Source organism: Hemiscyllium ocellatum, chromosome 8, assembly GCF_020745735.1.
Source record: "Hemiscyllium ocellatum isolate sHemOce1 chromosome 8, sHemOce1.pat.X.cur, whole genome shotgun sequence".
NCBI classification, from domain to species: Eukaryota; Metazoa; Chordata; class Chondrichthyes; order Orectolobiformes; family Hemiscylliidae; genus Hemiscyllium; species Hemiscyllium ocellatum.
In genome coordinates this window covers 118069620-118091422 of record NC_083408.1, presented here as the reverse complement: position 1 = coordinate 118091422, position 21803 = coordinate 118069620, and the positions used below count along the sequence as shown (strand labels likewise).

Here is a 21803-nt window from a genome sequence, read left to right as displayed (position 1 = left end):
TATTGGACGAGACAAGTGGGATATATGACTGGGTGTGTGGGATATTGGCCTTGGCAAGTGGCATATTTGGCTGGGTGAGTGGGATATTGGACTCGGCGAGTGAGATATTGTACTGGGCCTGTGGGATTTTGGACTGGACATGAGGGATATGGGACTGTGCGTGTGGGATATGGGACTGGGCGTGTGGGATATTGGACTGGGTGAGTGGGATATTGGGCTGTGCATGTGAGATGTTGGGCTGGGCGTGTGAGATATTGGACTGGCCTTGTGGGATATTGGACTGGGCATGTAGGATAATGGACTGGCCGTGTGGGATAATGGGCTGGGGGTGTGGGATATTTGACTTGGCAAGTGGGGTATTGGGCTGGGCAACTGGAACATTGGATTGAATGAGTTGGATGTTGGGCCACAATGTCCTTCTGGAGGGAATTCCAGGATTCTGACCCAGTGACAGTGAAGGAACGGCGATATATTTCCAAGTCAGGATGGTGAGTGGCTTGGAGGGGAACTTGCAGGGGGTGGTGTTCCCATGTATCTACTGCCCTTGTCCTTCTAGATGGAAGTGGCCGTGGGTTTGGAAGGTGCTGCCTGAGGGTCTTTGGTGAGTTTCTGCAGTGCATCTTGTAGATGGTACACACTGCTGTTACTGAGCGTCGGTGGGGGAGGGAGGGGGTGTTTGTGGATGTGGGGCCAATCAAGCGGCTGCTTTGTCCTGGATGGTGTCAAGCTTCTTTAGTATTATTGGGGCTGGACCCATTCAGGTAAGTGGGGAGGATTCCATCACACTCCTGTCCTGTACTTTGTAGCCTCCAGGATATTAATAGTTGGATTTTCAAGGACAGTGCCATGATTGAATTTCAAGGCGATTCTCTTTCCTTGGAGATGGTCATTGCTGTTTCTTGTCCATTGTAGGTGCTGGGATTGTACAACACATTAAACCCAGAGGCTTCAGCTACACCATGCTGTGCTCCTCAGGACCTCGAACCTCTCACCATTTTGTACTATGTCGGCCGAACACCCAAAGTGGAACAGCTGTCCAACATGATTGTCAAGTCATGTAAATGTAGCTGAGATCCCTCGTGTTGAGTGTCGCTACAGTTGGGTAATGAGGTTTGCATGTTTAGCTGTGCAAGGGTTGTGTCTGAGAGGTGTGTGTGTGTGTGTCTGAGAGACTGTGTGTGTGTCTGAGGGAGCTGTGTGTGTGTGCATGTATGTCTCATAGAGCTGTGCGTGTGTGTCTGAGAGAGCTGTGTGTGTATGTCTGAGAGAGCTGTGTGTGTGTGTATGTGTGTGTATCTGAGAGAGCTGTGTGTATTTGTCTGAGAGAGCTGTGTGTGTGTGTGTCTGAGAGAGCTCTGTGTGTGTGTATGTGTGTGTGTATGTGTGTGTGTGCGCGTGTGTGTCTGAGAGAGCAGTGTGTGTATGTCCGAGAGAGCTGTGTGTGTGTATCTGAGAGAGCTGTGTGTGTGAGTGTGTGTGTGTGTGTGTGAGAGAGAGAGCTGTGTGTGTGTGTGTGTGTGTGTGTGTGGTGTGAGAGAGAGAGAGCTGTGTGTGTGTGTGTGTGTGTGAGAGAGAGAGAGTTGTGTGTGTGTGTGTGTGTGTGTGTGAGAGAGAGAGAGAGAGCTGTGTGTGTGTGGGGGTGTGAGAGAGAGAGAGCTGTGTATGTGTGAGAGAGAGCTGTGTGTGTGTGAGAGAGCTGTGTGTGTGTGTGTGTGAGAGAGAGAGCTGTGTGTGTGTGTGTGTGTGAGAGAGCTGTGTGTGTGTGTGTGTGTGAGAGAGAGAGAGTTGTGTGTGTGTGTGTGTGTGTGTGTGTGAGAGAGAGAGAGAGAGCTGTGTGTGTGTGGGGGTGTGAGAGAGAGAGAGCTGTGTATGTGTGAGAGAGAGCTGTGTGTGTGTGAGAGAGCTGTGTGTGTGTGTGTGTGAGAGAGAGAGCTGTGTGTGTGTGTGTGTGAGAGAGAGCTGTGTGTGTGTGTGTGTGAGAGAGAGCTGTGTGTGTGTGTGAGAGAGAGAGAGAGCTGTGTATGTGTGAGAGAGAGAGAGCTGTGTGTGTGTGTGTGTGTGAGAGAGAGAGCTCTGTGTGTGTGTGTGAGAGAGAGAGAGCTGTGTGTGTGTGTGAGAGAGAGCTGTGTGTGTGTGTGTGTGAGAGAGAGAGAGCTGTGTGTGTGTGTGTGTGTGAGAGAGAGAGCTGTGTGTGTGTGAGAGAGAGAGAGAGCTGTGTGTGTGTGTGTGTGTGTGTGAGAGAGAGAGCTGTGTGTGTGTGTGAGAGAGAGAGCTGTGTGTGTGTGTGTGTGTGTGTGTGAGAGAGAGCTGTGTGTGTGTGTGAGAGAGAGCTGTGTGTGTGTGTGAGAGAGAGAGCTGTGTGTGTGTGAGAGAGAGAGCTGTGTGTGTGTGTGTGAGAGAGAGAGCTGTGTGTGTGTGAGAGAGAGAGAGAGAGAGCTGTGTGTGTGTGTGTGTGTGTGTGTGTATGTGTGTGTGTGTGTGCGCGTGTGTGTCTGAGAGAGCAGTGTGTGTATGTCCGAGAGAGCTGTGTGTGTGTATCTGAGAGAGCTGTGTGTGTGTGTGCGCGTGAGAGAGAGCTGTGTGTGTGTGTGTGTGTGTGAGAGAGAGAGCTGTGTGTGTGTGTGAGAGAGAGAGAGCTGTGTGTGTGTGTGTGAGAGAGAGAGAGAGAGAGCTGTGTGTGTGTGTGTGTGTGTGTGTGTGTGTAATGTACACGTGAGCAGCTTAAGACTGCAAAGCTGCTCTTCTGTTGGTGGAGGCCGGAGAGGAATGGTCCCTGGCTGAACTGGCAGGAGAATCTCGACATAAAGGGGAAACGTCTCAGAAAGAACCTCAAACTGATTCACAGCAGCCCAGAGTGGGATGGAGTGACTGACCGCCCAATCACAGGCCGTGTTCCTGGTTCTTTGAGCTGTGTCCTTGTTGTGGATTTGTGTGGACAGCAAACAGACAGAAGCTGAGGCTGAAGGTGATTAACGTTGTCAGAAAGAAAGGCCAGTGAATTTGCAGAATTCAGAGTGAATTCAAAAGACATTAATTAGTAATTCTTTTTTGCGCTGTGCGCAGTCTTGGGAGAGGGAGGTTGTGGTATTGGTGAGGGGTGGGGTATGGGGAGGTTGGTAAGCAGAGGATTAAATCCCCAAGTTAGTGAGTAGCCAGTGGGAGGATTCCCACAGCCATCTCCAGCCGTGCTCACCAGGGCGAGTGTGTACATGAGGAGCCAGCCGTGTCTACATGTGGGCAGTCGTGTTAACGAGGGACTTGTTTTTTCAAACAAATTGTTAGTCATTTTCACGAGGTGCCAGGCGTGGGCATGAGGGGCCACAATCCCAAACATTCCAGGGAACTTCCAAGAATTCCTGTCCAATCCAGATTGGAATGATGAGGGTGTGTGTGTGTGTGTGGAGGGTGAGGGACGTGGGACTAAAGATCTGCTCACCCATGGCTGGGGTTTTTGGGAAATGATATGGACCTTTTCTGGAACATTCTGTTTCCAGGCAAACTTCATTTCCAGCTGAAAGTGATGATCATCTCCCTGTCACATGACCAACTCCGTACCTTCTGAAATCATTGAATCAGATGTCAAATACTTTGACCGACAGAGACCTCTTCCCCACCCTGACCCACAGGGACCCTCTGACCCATAGCGAGTCCCTCTTCCACCCCCTGACCCACAGAGAGACCCTCCCTCACCCTGACCCACAGAGGGCCAGGGTGGAAGGAGCTACATTTGTTGATAAAACCTCACTAGGTGGGAGAGTGAAGTGTAGAGGATGTAAGGAGTCTAAGGATTTCCGCCTGTTCAGTGACTGACAATGATCTGGTAAATGGAGTACATTGTGGGAAAATATGAAATTGTCCATTTTGGTGAAAGCATGAAAAAGGAAGCAGATTACCCAAGATTACAGAACTCCAAGCTGCTGAGGGATCTGGGTGTTGTGGGGCAGGAATCACAGAATGTTAGTGTGTAGGTGCAGAGAATGTTGTTCTATTGTGAGAGGGATTGAAAGTAAGAGTAGAGAGGTTATTGAGGTTATGCTTCAGTTATACAGGACATTGGTGAGACTGCATAGGGGTACATATTGGCGATACATTTGTATGTATTCCCTATCACTGAGACCCTGACCCACAGAGACCCCCTACACCCCCCATCACTGAGACCCTGACCCACAGAGACCCCTACACCCCCCATCACTGAGACCCTGACCCACAGAAACCCCCTACACCCCCCATCACTGAGACACTGACCCACAGAGACCCCTACATCCCCCATCACTGAGACACTGACCCACAGAGACCCCTACACCTCCCCATCACTGAGACACTGACCCACAGAGACCCCCTACACCTCCATCACTGAGACACTGACCCACAGAGACCCCTACACCCCCCCATCACTGAGACACTGACCCACAGAGACCCCTACACCCCCCATCACTGAGACCCTGACCCACAGAGACCCCTACACCCCCACATCACTGAGACCCTGACCCACAGAGACCCCTACACCCCCCATCACTGAGACACTGACCCACAGAAACCCCCTACACCCCCATCACTGAGACACTGACCCACAGAGACCCCTACACCCCCCATCACTGAGACACTGACCCACAGAGACCCCCTACACCCCCACATCACTGAGACAATGACCCACAGAGACCCCTACACCCCCACATCACTGAGACAATGACCCACAGAAACCCCCTACACCCCCATCACTGAGACACTGACCCACAGAAACCCCCTACACCTCCATCACTGAGACACTGACCCACACAAACCCCCTACACCCCCATCACTGAGACCCTGACCCACACAAACCCCCTACACCCCCATCACTGAGACCCTGACCCACACAAACCCCCTACACCTCCATCACTGAGACAATGACCCACAGAGACCCCCTACACCCCCCCATCACTGAGACCCTGACCCACAGAGACCCCCTACACCCCCCCATCACTGAGACACTGACCCACAGAGACCCCCTACACCCCCATCACTGAGACACTGACCCACAGAGACCCCCTACACCCCCCCATCACTGAGACCCTGAACCACAGAAACCCCCTACACCCCCCCATCACTGAGACACTGACCCACAGAGACCCCCTACACCCCCCATCACTGAGACCCTGAACCACAGAGACCCCCTACACCCCCATCACTGAGACACTGACCCACAGAGACCCCCTACACCCCCATCACTGAGACCCTGAACCACAGAGACCCCTACACCCCCATCACTGAGACCCTGACCCACAGAGACCCCCTACACCTCCATCACTGAGACCCTGACCCACAGAGACCCCCTACACCTCCATCACTGAGACACTGACCCACAGAAACCCCCTACACCCCCCCCATCACTGAGACCCTGACCCACAGAAACCCCCTACACCCCCCCATCACTGAGACCCTGACCCACAGAGACCCCTACACCTCCATCACTGAGACACTGACCCACAGAGACCCCCTACACCCCCCATCACTGAGACCCTGACCCACAGAGACCCCCATCACTGTGATCCTGATGTACCTAGAACAGACTGTATCATTAATCATTCTGAGTGTTGAACGCGGTGGGAATGCAGGCATTAGCAGTCCCCAGTGACTGGGTGTGTATCTCAGTCAGGAATGATGTCTACCTGATGGTTTGATTGTAACAATGCTGCCTCCAGGGAGCCTTGCCCTGACCCTGACCACTCATTTCAGGAGTGTGTTTTGCTGGATGTGTGATGGCCCTTAATTCCCTCAGCACCAGTTTAAAATGGCTCCTGATGACAATACAGAGGAAGAGGATGGCACTCGCTTTATTATCATCTGTTGGACTACTGTCCAGCCAGAAAGGCGGCTGCTTCTCATAGCCATGTTAATGTTTACATTGTGACAGGGGCATTTAATTTATGACTCCAGTTATTTTTAATATTTGGTCTCTCAGTGAACACCCACCGTCTCCTTTCAATCCAAAGTGCTCCAGTCATTAAGAGTTTCCTGGTCCCCACATCCCGAATATACATTTTATTTTTTCTTCTTGTCTGGGATGTGGGTGTCACTGGCTGGGCCAGTGTTTCCTGCAAATCCCAATCTGCCCCGTGATCTGAGAGTCTCACTCATTCCAGACCAGGATAGTGGATGTCCCTCCCTACGGGGTATTAGTGAACCAGATGGTTTCCACTGTAATGTTTGCAGCATCACCAGCTTTGAAGTTCAGATGTTCAGTTTTAGTGAATTCAAATGTCACCATCAGACGCCAGAGCCTCACTCTGAGTCTCTGGGTTATTAATCTACCATCACATCACAGCCTCCCATTCTCCAACACTCCCACTTCTTTCTCTCGTTTTATTTGTGTCTCTTTGCTTCCAAAGTGTTTAACTTGATATATCAACTTGCCTCGCAAGGTTCCAGCTCTTTGCTCTGCTCAGTGTCTCTGCTTGTGACTCCTTTCCCCAGGTCTCTGCACAACTCTCTATTGTCTATTCAGAGCAAGTCTTTGTTTCTGTCAGTCTGGGCGGGGACAGTCTGACCTGTGTGTCTCTCTGTGTCAGTCTCTGAAAGGGAGCAATTTGTTCTTATTTATTACTGTATAGCATATGTGTCTCAGTGACAGCTCCAGTACACCTTGCCTTCAGTAAAAGGAAACATTCATTTTTAAGATATTTTCTTGGAATTGTGAACATCATTAGCGAGGCCAACATTTTGGATGGCCCCTAGATGCCCTTGAGAAGGTGGTGGTGAGCTGACCTCTTGAACTGCTGCAGTCCATGTGATGTAGGGACAATACTGTTAGGGAACAGAACCCAGTGACAGTGAAGGAATGGTGATAGGTTTCCAAGTCAGGATGGTGAGTGGCTTGGAGGGGAATTTATGGATGATAGTGTTCCCATGTATCTGCTGTCCTTGTCCTTCTCGATGGAAATGTTTGTGGGTTTGGAAGGGGCTGCCTGAGGATCTTTGGTGAGTTTCTGCAGTGTATCTTGTAGATAGTACACACTGCTGCTACTGAGCGTCAGTGGTGGAGGGAGGGAGGGGGTGTTTGTGGATATGGTGCCAATTAAGCGGCTGTTTTGTCCTGGAGGGTGTCAAGCTTCTTGAGTGTTTTGGGAAATGCCCCCATCCAGGGCAAGTGGGGAGCAATCCATCACACTCCTGACTTGTGCCTTTATTCCTGATGAAGGGCTTTTGCCCGAAACGTCGATTTCGCTGCTTGTTGGATGCTGCCTGAACTGCTGTGCTCTTCCAGCACCACTAATCCAGAATCTGGTTTCCAGCATCTTCAGTCATTGTTTTTACCTTGTAGATAGTGAACAGGCTTTGAGGAGTCAGGGGTGAGATACTCACGGCAGGATTCCCAGCCTCTGACCTGCTGTTAGAGCCACTGTGTTCATGTGGTGAGTCCAGTTGAGTGTCTGGTCAATGGTAAATACCCAGGGTATTGACAATGGGAAAATTCAGCCATTAATGGTATAAAATATATTCCACCATTAATGGTATAAAATAGCTTAGGTCCTCTCCTTTTAGAGGTGGTCATTGCCTGGCACTTATTTTCTGGAAATGTTAGTTGCAGTCGATCGGCCCAAGTCTAATTAGCATCCAGTCAGGATGCACATGAACACAGATTGCATCTGCGGGTTGTAACTGGTGCTGAATGTTGTCAGTGAACATCCCAACCTTCTGATTTTACAGTGATTTAGGAGCATGAGTCAGCCGTGGTCATTCAGGCCTGCCTGCACTCAGTGAGATCACGATGGATCTACATGTGGTCTCACCCCTCCTTGTCCACCTCCCCAAGACTCCCTGGTTAATCAAAACTCTGTCTAACTCAGGCTTCAAATAATTCACTGACTCAGCTGTAATTAGATTCCACAGTCCCTCGGAGAGAAGACTCTTCTCTTCATTTCCATCTTAAAAGGGAGACTCCTTTGTTTTAAAACTGTCTCCCTTTGCTCTATTCTGGATCAGTGGTGCTGGAAGAGCACAGCAGTTCAGGCAGCATCCAACGAGCAGCGGAATCGACATTTCGGGCAAAAGCCCTTCATCAGGAATAAAGGCAGTGAGCTGGAAGCATGGAGAGATAAGCTAGAGGGGGGTGGGGTGGGGAGAGAGTAGCATAGAGTACCTACCTCCCTTTGTTCTAGTCTGTCCCATAACACAAACATCCTACACTTAATCCCATCAATTCCAGCTCTTAGGTAAAAACAATGACTGCAGATGCTGGAAACCAGAGTTTAGATTAGAGTGGTGCTGGAAAAGCACACCAGTTCAGGCAGCATCCAAGGAGCATTAGCTCTTATCCAATGGATAAAGGCTGTACACAGCAGGAAAAAGGAAATGATTCTCTTCGATCTGGTACTGGTACTGTACAGCACTCAGCTATCAAGGTTCACTAGTTTTCCCTTGTTTCCTGTCAGACTGGCATCATTCTGCGAAGACCCGGTGTCTGATTGGGAAGGGCTGACATTTGTTCTTGGTGGATGAATGTAACTATAGCAACATATAGTATGATTTATTATCAGGAGTGTACCTCCCAGAGATCAGCATCACTCCATTATAATCCAGAATGTGTCTCTTAGTTGCTGCTGCCTTGTTTTGTGGGAATACACTGAGCAGGGACCAGTTGGAAAGTTCGAGGGCAGCTGATTGATTTAGGGGGTGTAATCCCACTCCATTTCCTGACCCTGCTCACCCTTTCAACACCGACCTATTGGGCTCATGTCAGGCCCACCCTCCGTTTGGGTATGAACTGCTTCTGTGTTTTAGGTCACAAATGGTGCAACGTTCATTGACAGTCACAGCACAGAAGGACATTCAGCCCATCATGTCTGTACTGGTCAACAAAGTTCTGGCTGCAATTCCTTTTCCAGCTCTTGATCCATGGGCCTGTAGGTGACAGAGACACAAGAAGGCAAAATCCTGCAGCTGCTGCAAACTTGAAACAAACACAGAGAGTGTGGAGAAACTCAGCAGATCTGCTCCGATGTTATCAAGAGTTTATGACTCAATCATGCTTTCAGGTTCAGACTTCCAGCACTGTCTGAGTGAAAGAAATTCTCCTCAACTCTCCCCTTAGTCTTTTAACTTAAATCTCTCTCCCCCCTCTTTTATTGACCCCTCCTCGAATGAAAACATGCCTTCCTATCCAACCTATTTAGGCCCCTCATAATCTTAGACACTTCTACTAGCCCTCTTGCTCCAAAGTAAACGATCCCATCCGATCTAATCTTTCCTTATAGTTCTGACCCTCCAGCCCTGGCAGCATAAATCCCCTCGTACAATTACACCCTTCCTATAATGTGGTGACCAGAACTGCCTGCAGTACTCTAGTTGTGACTGGACCAGTATTTTGTACAATTCCAGCATAACCTCCCTACTCTGGTATTTCATGTGTTCGCTAATAAAGGTAAGTATTTCATTTGCTTTCTGAACCTGCTGGTAACCTCTCATCTTATTACCCCTCCCAGGTACATTCTGTCACATGTTTTAAGTTTGAATTCCATTTGCCACATCTCTGCCCACCTGACAACTCCGTTGATATCCTCCTGCAGTTTATGGCTATTTTCCTCACTATTACAGATCAATGTTTGTGTCATTTGTCAACTTCCTGATCATTATCTGTTACATTTCAGTCCAAAACATTAACGTACATCACAAACAGTCGGGTCCCGGCACCTTACCCTGTGGAACCTCACTGCAAACCTCCCTCTACCACAACTCTTGCTTTCAGCCTCACTCCATTTTGGATCCAAAGGGTCACTTTGCCTTGGATCCCATGGGCTCTTATTTTCTTCATCAGTCATTCATGAGGAACCCAATCACAAGCCTTGCTCAAGCCCATGTCGACCACCTCAGACGCATTACCCTAATCGACATGGCTGGCTACTTCCTTAATACGTTCAATCAAATCTATCAAACATGACCTTCCCTTAACAAATCCATGCTCTCCCTGATTAATCCATGCCTCTCCAAGTGCAGATCTATTCTGTCCCTCAGAATTCTAATAACGTCCCCACCACTCAGGTTACTCTGACTGGCCTATAATTTCTTAGGTTTATCCCTCCTGCCCTCTTTTAATAGTGGACAATATTAGCAGTCCTCCAATCCTCTGGCACCTGATCTGTGGCCGAACAGGATTTGAAAATTACTGTTAGGGCTCCTGTTGTTCCTCTCTTGTCTCCTCATCAGCTTGAAATGCATCTCATATGAGCATGTAGGTTTATTCACTTTTAAAACTGCTATACCCACTAGTACCTTCTCTCTCTTTCTGTCTCTCGCGGACACATGGGCTCACTGTTAATTTCTTCTAACATTTCACAGTCCTCCACCCTGATGTCAATAACAGTGTTGTCCTTTTCTACTGTGAAGACCATCACAAGGTCTTCATTGAGGATCGTGCCCAGGTCTTCTGGGTTTACACATTGGTTAGATACATGGTCCCTAATGAGCCCTACTCTATCCTGAGTAATTTTCTTGTTCAGGATATAGTTTAAAATTACTCTATGGGTTTTCCTTTCCCACCAATGCTTTCTCATTTGCTTTCTGACTTTCCCTAGCCTGCACTTGGTATAGTCCTCCAGAGGCTCAGCTGTATTAAATGCTCACTGTCTGCCATAAGCTTCTTTGAATGTAGGTTTGCTCACTGAGCTGGAAGGTTTGTTTTCAGACGTTTCGTCACCATACTAGCTAACATCTTCAGTGAGCCACCAGTGAAGCACTGGTGGTATGGCCCACTTTATTTATGTGTTTAGGTTTCCTCGGGCTGGTGACATCATTTCCTGTTCCTTTTCTCAGAGGGTGGTAGATGGGGTCTAACTCGATGTGTTTGTTGATAGAGTTCCAGTTGGAATGCCATGTTTCCAGGAATTCTCGCGCGTTTCTCTGTTTGGCTTGTCCTAGGATGAATGTGATGTCCCAGTCGAAGTGACGTCCTCCCTCATCTGTATGTGAGGATACTAGTGAGAGAGGGTCATGTTGTTTTGTGGCTAGTTGGTGTTCATGTATCCTGGTGGCTAGTTTTCTGCCTGTTTGTCCAATGTAGTGTTTGTTACAGTCCTTGCACGGTATTTTGTAAATGACATCAGTTTTGCTTGTTGTCTGTATAGGGTCTTTCAAGTTCATTAGCTGCTGTTTTAGTGTGTTGGTGGGTCTGTGGGCTACTATGATGCCGAGAGGTCTGAGAGGTCTGGCAGTCATTTCCAAGATGTCTTTGATGTAGGAGAGAGTGTCTAGGGTTTCTGGACATGTTTTGTCTCCTGGTTTGAGAAATTGGCAGACTGTGTTCATTGGGTACCCGTTCTTTTTGAATACACGGTATAGGTGATTCTCTTCGGCTCTTCAATACCTGACGATGTTACCTAGTATGGTGACGAAACATCTGAAAACAAACCTTTCAGCTCAGTGAGCAAACTCGCAACCAGAGCCTCAACCTGAGCTACAAATCTTCTCAAAACTCGCGATAAGCTTCTCTTTATTTCTTCATTTGAACCATTGTTTTCCTGGACAAACCAGGGCTCTGCACTCTCGGTCTAACCCTTTGTCTTTACACAGTTTACCTGCCCTGTCCTCTGGCTATTCCTTCCTTGTATGTCTCCCACTCCTCTGACCCTATTGTATCATTAACTGCTCCCAGTAAACTTGGGCCAAGTTATGTCTTATTTCTTAGTAAATTAGCCTTTCACTATTTTAGGACTTTTATTCCCACCTTTATTCATAAGTTATCCCATAACTTTCCGAAATCTAACTGAGTTATGGTCATTATGGTCAATAACCCAAAATCCCATTTCCCCGTTCCCCCCCACCCAAAATGCCTGCTCCCTGCCTGGGCACATTTCTAAATATTAGGTCCCAATCTTGCCCCTCCCTCAATCAGCTATAAAAGCTGTCCCGATGTAATTTAATAATTTTTCTCCCTCTCTTCTGTGCACTTCCAACCACCCAAACCACTGGGATCACATTAAATCCCCTAGTTACCTCCTATTGTCCTTACATCTCTCTAAAACCTGATTCTATTTTAATCCTCAATCTCTCCCTGACTACCTGGGGGTCTATTGTATATGCCCAACAGTGTGTTTGTCTCTTCTGTGTTTATTACTCCTATCCATATGGCTTCAATCAATAATCCTTTCAAATATCCCTCTCCTCACTGCTCGAATTGATTCATTGTTATTGCAACCTCCAGCTTTTCCCCTCGTTCTCTGTTTTGTATTAACATCCTGTAACCAATTGAGCTCCAATTCTGCCCATCTCACAGCTAGCTCTCAGTTATAGGAACGCAGGAGGTAGCTATCTGTGCCCGATATCTTCCATCAGCTTCACAAATCTCACCTTTTGTCCAGCCTTCACCTCCTTCCCTGGTCTGGTCTCCTCCATGTCACTGCAGGCACCAGTAACGGGGGTGACTCTGAATTGTTCTCTGCTTAACAAGCCATTCAGATCCAGCGCCTTTAGGAGTGGATAACAAATGCTGGCCTTGTCAATAATGCCACATCCCATCAAAGAATACATTTTAAAATAGCCCTGCATGATGCCTTGGGTCTCAGATGATAGCCTAGGAGAAAGTGGGGACTGCAGATGCTGGAGATCAGAGCTGAAAATGTGTTGCTGGAAAAGCGCAGCAGGTCAGGCTGCATCCAAGGAACAGGAGAGTCAACATTTCGGGCATAAGCCCTGAAGAAGGGCTTATGCCCGAAACATCGATTCTCCTGCTCCTTGGATGCTGCCTGACCTGCTGCGCTTTTCCAGCAACACATTTTCATCTCAGGTGACAGCCCTCAAACAAATGCATGTAGTTCTCTTATAATGCCATACTCACTTTATAATAGCATGCAGTGACTGCACCATTTAAACTAGTGGGGCCCAAATCTATATAGCCAATACAGGTAAGCAAAGTTTATATTCTACAAACATCAGTCTAAATTCGGCCATCGTGTTATATCCGATTCATGTTGTAGAAACGTGCTATAGGAGAACCATCTGTACAACCTTTTCCCGTTGTGTGAGGTATAACACCAGCCAGCAGAAGTTTCCTCCCATTTCCACTGACTTCAATTTGTCTGGCTCCTTCATACACAGTCGGCCACATGTTCGGACAGTGCAAGCACACCTTATAAAGGTAAACAATTGATTCATATTTCCCAGACATGCAGGGAATTCAGCGAGGTGAAGTTTTGCAGGTCGCTGAACGAAATAATTCCATTCAGCATTCTCCATACAAGAAAAAGGGTGTGAAATGACAATTGAAATTGGCTGGAACAGATTAAGTAAAGTTGAGTTGGCAGGTTTGAGTTATGAAGCTGACAGTACTGGGCAGGTAAAGGAGTTGGAGTTATTGTCACATTGTCAGAGTGATATTGATAAATTACTTTGAGTAGAGTAACTGTTGTTCTGTCAGCAAACAAGCACACAGCAGGTTCCTTTAAATGACAGCGAGGTTAAGGTCAGTTTGCTTTGTTTGGGGGATTGGCTAAGGCATTGGGAGAACAGCCTGTTGTTATGGTAGAGAATTGTAAACTAGAGGCAGAACCTCATTTTAATGTCACCTCTAATAGATATCAGCTGTAACAATGTGTTACTCTCAGGATTTGTTTAGATTATGTGCCAAGTCCTAGATTGGGGTTTAAATTCACAGTCACCTAATGCAGAGAGGCAAGTATCAACAATGAGTTCTGAAAGGCTTTTTTAAAATATTAAAATTGCATTAAATTAATTCTAGAATTAAAACTATGGGTTTGGGTGAGGCATTGTAGCAATTAGTTCCAAAATACAAATAATGGCAAGTGAATCAGTTACCTACGTTCAGGTAACCTGTCTTGGAGCCTTTAAAGAGTGTTTTTGAAGGAGATTTGCCCAGTGTTAACAGGGCCCTATTTCCCATCCATTCTCTGCCTATGAGAGGCTAGTTCTGACCTGCAATCTGAAACTCCTGCAGTCTCTGATTTATGTACATCCACAATAACCACTTGGGACACAGGTCCAGGATTTTGAACCAGTGACAGTGAGGGAGCAGTTAAATAGTTCCACATAAGCCTGGATGGTGAGTAGTTTGGAGGGATCTTGCAGAAGGTGATGCTCCCCCAGGTTTTACTGACCTTGTCCTTGAAGGTGGTTGGAATGGCACGCTTGGGAGATGGTCCGGAAGGAGCCTCGGTGGGGTCTCTGCAGTTGAATCCTGGAAACAGTGTGCCATTTCAGCTGTGGTGCCCTGGCAGGGAATGTTTACCGTGGGGGATGAACAGTCCCGCAAATTAGCCTGAGCTTGGCAATTCCTGACCGTTTTAGCTGGACAACAGCATTGCAAGTGGAGTGAGGGTGAGCACAGATCAGTTTGAGTTGGGGATCGCGGAGGGAATTTGCCTTTCTGTGGGAGGTTAACTGTTTCAGTAAATGTGTATAAACATTTCGTGTATAAATGGGAATAATAAGAACACAAATCTGTGCAGTTAATCAAGACGGCCAATTGGCAGTGAAATGAGAAACCCTGTCTCGTTTTAATCTGTGTGACGGTGTAGGACAGGACTCTGGATTGGCCTTCGACCTGTCACCCTCAGGCATGTGCAGTTCAACAGAAGAGTTGCACATTCAACCTGATAATTTATTTTTAGTCTATTTTTCCATTAATGAACCAACTTTTTTAAAAAGCAGGTTTGTTGTATGTGAACTAGCTGTGAATAAAGTGTAACTTGGATTAATTTTCCAGTTTTATTTTTGTAGCTCATTTCTTTTCAAAGGTATACATCTGAAACCTGAAACAACGTGAGAAGTGGGAGGGCGTGAAAGGAACCCAGTCCCTGAACAGGACGCAGGCCACGTGTTTATGGGGCACAGAGTGACCACACCCAAAGGATAATAACCCACATTGAGCAAGTCTTCACGCTTTATTCTCAGCTTTTGACTTGCATTTCCTGGACAACCTTCACACAGAGGGGTCACTGCTGGGAGTACAGCCAGCTTACACACAGCATGACCCCTTCAACAGATGAGAACGACCAGATCATCAGCTTGGTCAATGACTGGTTTTGTCAGGGACACCAAAGAAACCAACTACAGGAGAACATCGATTATCCGAATGAGATGGGCAGAGAGTATTTTGTTTTGATAATTGATCGTTCGGATAATCGATCTGATCGTAAACAAGCAATAATTTATGAGTGCCAGTTATCGAACATTTCTCGGTTATCTGGCAATGCTGAGTTGCTGAATGCCGTTTTTCCGGAACCTTGAGATCTTGTTTGGATAATCCGAAATTCGGATAATCAAGGCTGTACTGTACTCCTGTTTGAAATAGTGGCTATGAGTTCTTTTAGATTAACCTGAGAATGTAGACTGGGCTGCAGGTTCAGGTCTGATCTGAAAGGAAGAAATTTTCCCAGCGCAGCACAGCCCTCCCTCAGCACTGACCCTCTGACAGTGCGGCGCTCCCTCAGCACTGACCCTCCGACAGTGCGGCGCTCCCTCAGCACTGACCCTCCGACAGTGCGGCACTCCCTCAGCACTGACCCTCCGACAGTGCGGCGCTCCCTCAGCACTGACCCTCCGACAGTGCGGCGCTCCCTCAGCACTGACCCTCCGACAGTGCGGCGCTCCCTCAGCACTGACCCTCCGACAGTGCGGCACTCCCTCAGCACTGACCCTCCGACAGTGCGGCACTCTCTCAGCACTGACCCTCCGACAGTGCGGCACTCTCTCAGCACTGACCCTCCGACAGTGCGGCACTACCTCAGCACTGACCCTCCGACAGTGCGGCACTCCCTTAGCACTGATCCTCTGACAGTGCAGCACTCCCTCAGCACTGACCTTCTGACAGTGCAGCACTCCCTCAGCACTGACCCTCCAACAGTGCGGCACTCCCTCAGCACTGACCCTCCAACAATGCAGCACTCCCTCAGCACTGACCCTCCAGCAATGTGTTGCGGTCCCTCAGCCCTGACCCTCCAACAGTGTGGGCACTCCCTCATTACTAACCCTCCAACAGTGTGGGCAATCCCTCATTACTAACCTTCCGACAGTGTGGGCACTCCCTCAGCACTGACCCTCCGACAGTGCGGCACTTCCTCAGCACTGACCCTCCGACAGTGCGGCGCTCCCTCAGCGCTGACCCTCCGACAGTGCGGCACTCCCTCAGCACTGACCCTCCGACAGTGTCCACTCCCTCAGTACTGACCCTCCGACAGTGCGGCACTCCCTCAGTACTGATAACACCATAAGATGTAGATGCAGCTGTTACAGATTCATAAACATTTTACAGCACAGATCAAGACCCTTTGACCCAGCATGTCTGTGCTGGTCATCAAACATCTGTCTGGTCTAATCCCATTTTCCAGCAATTGGCCTGTCACCCTGAATGGTGTTTCCAGTGTTCATTTAAATAAATCTTAAATATCTTCAGGAAAACAAATTTCCTCAAATTCCTACCCCCCTCCAAACCTCCTGCTCCTTTCCTTCAAACTGTGCCCCTAGTAACTGACCCCTCTACTGAAAGGTAACTTTCCATCTACCCTCTCTAAATCCCTCTGGACTTTGTACTCTTCAATCGGATCTTCCCTCAGCTTGCTCTGCTTTAAGGAGAACACCCCCAGCCTCTCGAATCTCTCTTTAAAGCTGAATAGTTCCTGTCCAGGAACATCATGGTGAATATCCCCTGCATCCTCTCTCATGCAATCCCATCCTTCCCATAGTGTGGGACCAGAACTGCACAGGGTATGCTAGCTGTGACTTAACTGATGTTATCTACAGCTCCATCACAATCTCCTTGATCTTGTGTTCAGTGCCTTCAGTAATAAAGGCAAGTATCCCATATCCACTTACCTACCTGTCCTGCTGCCTTCCTAGTGCATCCTGAATGCCTGAAGAAGGGCTTATGCCCGAAACATCGAGTCTCCTGCTCCTTGGATGCTGCCTGACCTGCTGCGCTTTTCCAGCAACACATTTTCAGCTCTGATCTCCAGCATCTGCAGACCTCACTTTCTCCTCAGTATAGATGAGTTGGGCGGAAGGGTCTGTGTCTGTGCTGTATGACTCTGTGATTCTGATTCCCTTATACTTCCCAGGATCCTACCATTCACCATGTGCTCCCTGGCCTTGTTAGTCTTCCCAAAATGAATCTTCTCACACATTTCAGGATTTAATTCCATTTACCACTGTTTAGCCTGTCTATATTGTCCTGCAGCTGCTTGTGGTCATTAATGTACGCGACAAACAGCAAAGGATCCAGCACCCATCCCTTTGGTACACCATTGGGCACAGTTCCAATCAGAAAAACACCCTTCAACCATCACCCTCTGCTCCCTGACACTAAGCTAATTTTGAATCACATTTTCCAAATTGCCCAGGATCCCATGAATTCTTAGCTTTTTAACCAGCCTGCCATGTACGAACTTGTCAAAAGCCTTACGGAAGTCCACATAAATCCACTAAATGCACTACCCTCATCTACACACACAGTCACCTCCTTGGAAAAAATCACATTTGTTCGAGATCACTGCCCCCTTACAAATTATCTTTAATTAATCCTTGCTTCTCCAAGTGGAGATCAGTTTTGTCCTTGAAAGTTTTTTCCAATAGTTTCCCAAACACAGAGTTTGGACTCACTGACCTGTGGACTGGTTTATAACTGCCACCCATCTTGAATAGTGGTATCACGTTAGCTTCCCTGTGGCCAGAGAGGATTTGAAAATTAATGTCACAGCCTCTGCAATCTCCTCCCTTGTCTCCAACAGCAGCCTTGGGGACTTATCAATTTCAAAACCTGATAAAACCTTTCATTCATCCCCTGTCAATCCTAATTGTTCGACATAGGTAGGAAGAGGGGTGGGGAGGTCATTCAGGAGCTCAGGGAGTTAGGCTGGAAGCTAAAAGCTAGGACAGACAGAGTCGTCATCTCTGGGTTGTTGCCGGTGCCACGTGACAGTGAGGCAAGGAATAGGGAGAGAGTGCAGTTGAACACGTGGCTGCAAGGATGGTGTAGGAGGGAGGGCTTCAGGTATTTGGACAATTGGACTGCATTCTGGGGAAGGTGGGACCTGTACAAGCAGGACGGGTTGCACCTGAACCAGAAGGGCACCAATATCCTGGGAGGTAGGTTTGCTAGCACTCTTCGGGGGGGTTTAAACTAATTTGGCAGGGGGATGGGATCCGGACTTGTAGTCCAGCAAGTAGGCTAGCTGTTTGTCAGGATGTCCAAGAATGTAGGGAGGCTGTGGAGAAGGTAGCACTGACAGGGAATACTTGCGGACACAGAGATGGGCTCAAGTGCGTATACTTCAACGCAAGGAGTATCAGAAATAAGGTGGGTGAACTTAAGGCGTGGATCGGTACCTGGGACTACGATGTTGTGGCCATCACGGAAACGTGGATAGATGAGGGACAGGAATGGTTGTTGGAGGTTCCTGGTTACAGATGTTTCAGTAAGATTAGGGAGGGTGGTAAAAAAGGAGGGGGGGTGGCATTGCTAATTAGAAATGGTATAACGGCTGCAGAAAGGAAGTTTGAGGGGGATCTGCCTTAGGAGGTAGTATGGGCTGAAGTCAGAAATAGGAAAGGTGCAGTCACCTTGTTGGGTGTTTACTATAGGCCCCCCAATAGCAGCAGAGATGTGGAGAAACAGATTTTGGAAAGGTGCAGAAGCCACAGGGTAGTAGACATGGGCGACTTCAACTTCCCAAATATTGATTGGAAGCTCTTTAGATCAAGTAGATTGGATGGGGCTGTGTTTGTGCAATGTGTCCAGGAAGCTTTTCTAACTCAGTATGTAGATTGTCCGACCAGAGGGGAGGCCATATTGGATTTGGTACTCGGTAATGAACCGGGACAAGTGATGGGCTTGTTAGTGGGTGAGCATTTTGGTGATGGTGACCACAATTCTGTGACTTTCACCTTGGTTATGGAGAGAGATAGGCGCGTGCAACAGGGCAGGTTTTACAATTGGGGGAAGGGAAATTACGATGCTGTAAGACAGGATTTGAGGAGCATAAGTTGGGAGCATAGGCTGTTAGGGAAGGATGTGGTGGAAATGTGGAACTTTTTCAAGGAACAGATACGACGTGTCCTTGATATGTATGTACCTATCAGGCAGGAAAGAAATGGTCGTGTGAGGGAGCCTTGGTTGACGAGGGAGGCTGAATGTCTAGTAAAGAGGAAGAAGGAGGCTTACATAAGGTTGAGGAAACAGGGTTCAGACAGAGCAGTGGAGGGATACAGGATAGCCAGAAGGGACCTGAAGAAAGGGATTAGGAGAGCTAAGAGAGGGCATGAAAAATCCTTGGCGGATAGGATCAAGGATAACCCCAAGGCATTTTATGCGTATGTGAGAAACGTGAGAATGACGAGAACGAGGGTAGGTCCGATCAAGGACAGTAGTGGGAGATTGTGTATTGAGTCGGAAGAGATAGGAGAGGTCTTGAATGAGTACTTTTCTTCAGTATTTACGAACGAGAGGGACCATATTGTTGAAGAGGAGAGTGTGAAACGGACTGGTAAGCTAGAAGAGATACTTGTTAGGAAGGAAGATGTGTTGGACATTTTGAACAACTTGAGGATAGACAAGTCCCCGGGCCTGACGGGATATATCCTAGGATTATGTGGGAAGCAAGAGAGGAAATTGCAGTACCGTTGGCAATGATCTTTTCGTCTTCACTGTCAACGGGGGTGGTACCAGGGGACTGGAGAGTAGCGAATGTTGTGCCCCTGTTCAAAAAAGGGAATAGGGATAACCCCGGGAATTACAGGCCAGTTAGTCTTACTTCTGTGGTAGGCAAAGTAATGGAGAGGGTACTGAGGGATAGGATTTATGAGTATCTGGAAAGACACTGCTTGATTAGGGACAGCCAGCACGGATTTGTGAAGGGTAGGTCTTGCCTTACAAGTCTTATTGAATTCTTTGAGGAGGTGACCAAGCATGTGGATGAGGGTAGAGCAGTGGATGTAGTGTACATGGATTTTAGTAAGGCATTTGATAAGGTTCCCCATGGTAGGCTTATGCGGAAAGTCAGGAGGCATTGGATAGAGGGAAACTTGGCTAACTGGATAGAAAACTGGCTAACCGGTCGAAGTCAGAGAGTGGTGGTAGATGGTACATATTCAGCCTGGAGCCCAGTTACAAGTGGAGTTCCCCAGGGATCAGTTCTGGGTCCTCTGCTGTTTGTAATTTTTATTAATGACTTGGATGAGGGAGTCGAAGGGTGGGTCAGTAAATTTGCAGATGATACGAAGATTGGTGGAGTTGTGGACAGTGAGGAGGGCTGTTGTCGGCTGCAAAGGGACTTAGATATGATGCAGAGCTGGGCTGAGGAGTGGCAGATGGAGTTCAACCCTGCCAAGTGTGAGGTTGTCCATTTTGGAAGAACAAATAAGAATGCGGAATACAGGGTTAACAGTAGGGTTCTTAGTCAGGTGGAGGAACAGAGGGATCTTGGGGTCTATGTACATAGATCTTTGAAAGTTGCCACTCAGGTGGATAGAGTTTGTAAGAAGGCCTATGGTGTATTAGCGTTCATTAGCAGAGGGATTGAATTCAAGAGTCGTGAGGTGATGTTGCAGCTGTACAGGACCTTGGTAAGGCCACATTTGGAGTACTGTGTGCAGTTCTGGTCGCCTCACTTTAGGAAAGATGTGGAAGCTTTGGAGAGGGTGCAGAGAAGATTTACCAGGATGTTGCCTGGAATGGAGAATAGGTCGTACGAGGATAAGTTGAGAGTTCTCGGCCTTTTCTCGTTGGAACGGCGAAGGATGAGGGGTGACTTGATAGAGGTTTATAAGATGATCAGAGGAATAGATAGAGTAGACAGTCAGAAACTTTTTCCCCGGGTACAACAGAGTGTTACAAGGGGACATAAATTTAAGGTGAAGGGTGGAAGGTATAGGGGAGATGTCAGGGGTGGGTTCTTTACCCAGAGAGTGGTGGGGGCATGGAATGTGCTGCCTGTGGGAGTGGTAGAGTCAGAATCATTGGCGACCTTTAAGCAGCAATTGGATAGGTACATGGATGGGTACTTAATCTAGGATAGATGTTCGGCACAACATCGTGGGCCGAAGGGCCTGTTCTGTGCTGTATTGTTCTATGTTCTATGAGTATATGTGCATGATAAAACAGGGCAGAGTCAGCATGGTTTCATCACTGGGAGGTCATGCCTGGCTAATCTCAAAAGAATTCTTTGAGGAGGTAACGAGTAGTTTAGACCAGGGAGAGACAATGAGTGTTACGTCTCTGAACATCCAGAAGGCCTTTGATAAGGTGTCACACAAGAGGCTGCTGAGTAAGAGAAGGGCTCATGGTGTTAGAGGCAAGGTACTGGCATGGATAGAAGATTGGCTGTCTGGCAGAAAGCAAGAGAGTGGAGATAAAAGGGTCCTTCTCAGGATGGAAGTGGTGTTCCGCAAGGGTCAGTGTTAGGACCACAACTTTTCACTTTATACATTAATGATCTGGAAGAAGGAACTGAGGGCATTCTGGCTAAGTGTGCAGATGGTACAGAGATAGGTGGAGGGGCAGGTAGTATTGAGGAGGTGGGGAGGCTGCAGAAAGATTTAGACAGATGAGGAAAGTGGATAAAGAAGTGACAGATGGAGTACAGTGTGGGAAAATGTGAGGCCACTTTGGTGGGAAGAATAGAGACATGGACTATTTTTGAAATGGGGAGAAAATTCAGAAATCTGAAATGCAAAGGGAGTTGGGAGTCCTGGTCCAGTTTCCTTTTTAAGGTAAATTTGCCGATTGAGTCGGTAATTAGGAAGGCAAGTACAATGTTGTCATTGATCTTGAGAGGACTACAATATAAAAGCAGGGGTGTAGTTCAGAGGCTTTATAAAACTCT

The 21803-nt window shown here is 47.8% G+C and overlaps 1 protein-coding gene across 3 annotated transcripts in view; it reads left to right on the top strand.

Annotated features, from left to right (window-relative positions):
* tgfb3 (transforming growth factor, beta 3) overlaps positions 1-14899 on the top strand; it is a 72544-nt gene extending 57645 nt beyond the window's left edge. The window contains exons 7-8 of one of the 3 annotated variants that reach the window (XR_009644947.1): positions 913-2965; positions 14724-14899. Coding sequence is in view for 2 of the 3 variants with exons in the window: in XM_060828610.1 (XP_060684593.1) it covers positions 913-1071 (159 nt within the window). In the remaining variant the exon portion in view is untranslated. Of the gene's footprint in view, positions 1-912; positions 3034-14723 lie in introns of those variants that run through there. The other 2 variants (XM_060828612.1, XM_060828610.1) reach the window with 2 other exon arrangements.
* The last annotated feature ends 6904 nt before the right edge of the window (positions 14900-21803 follow it).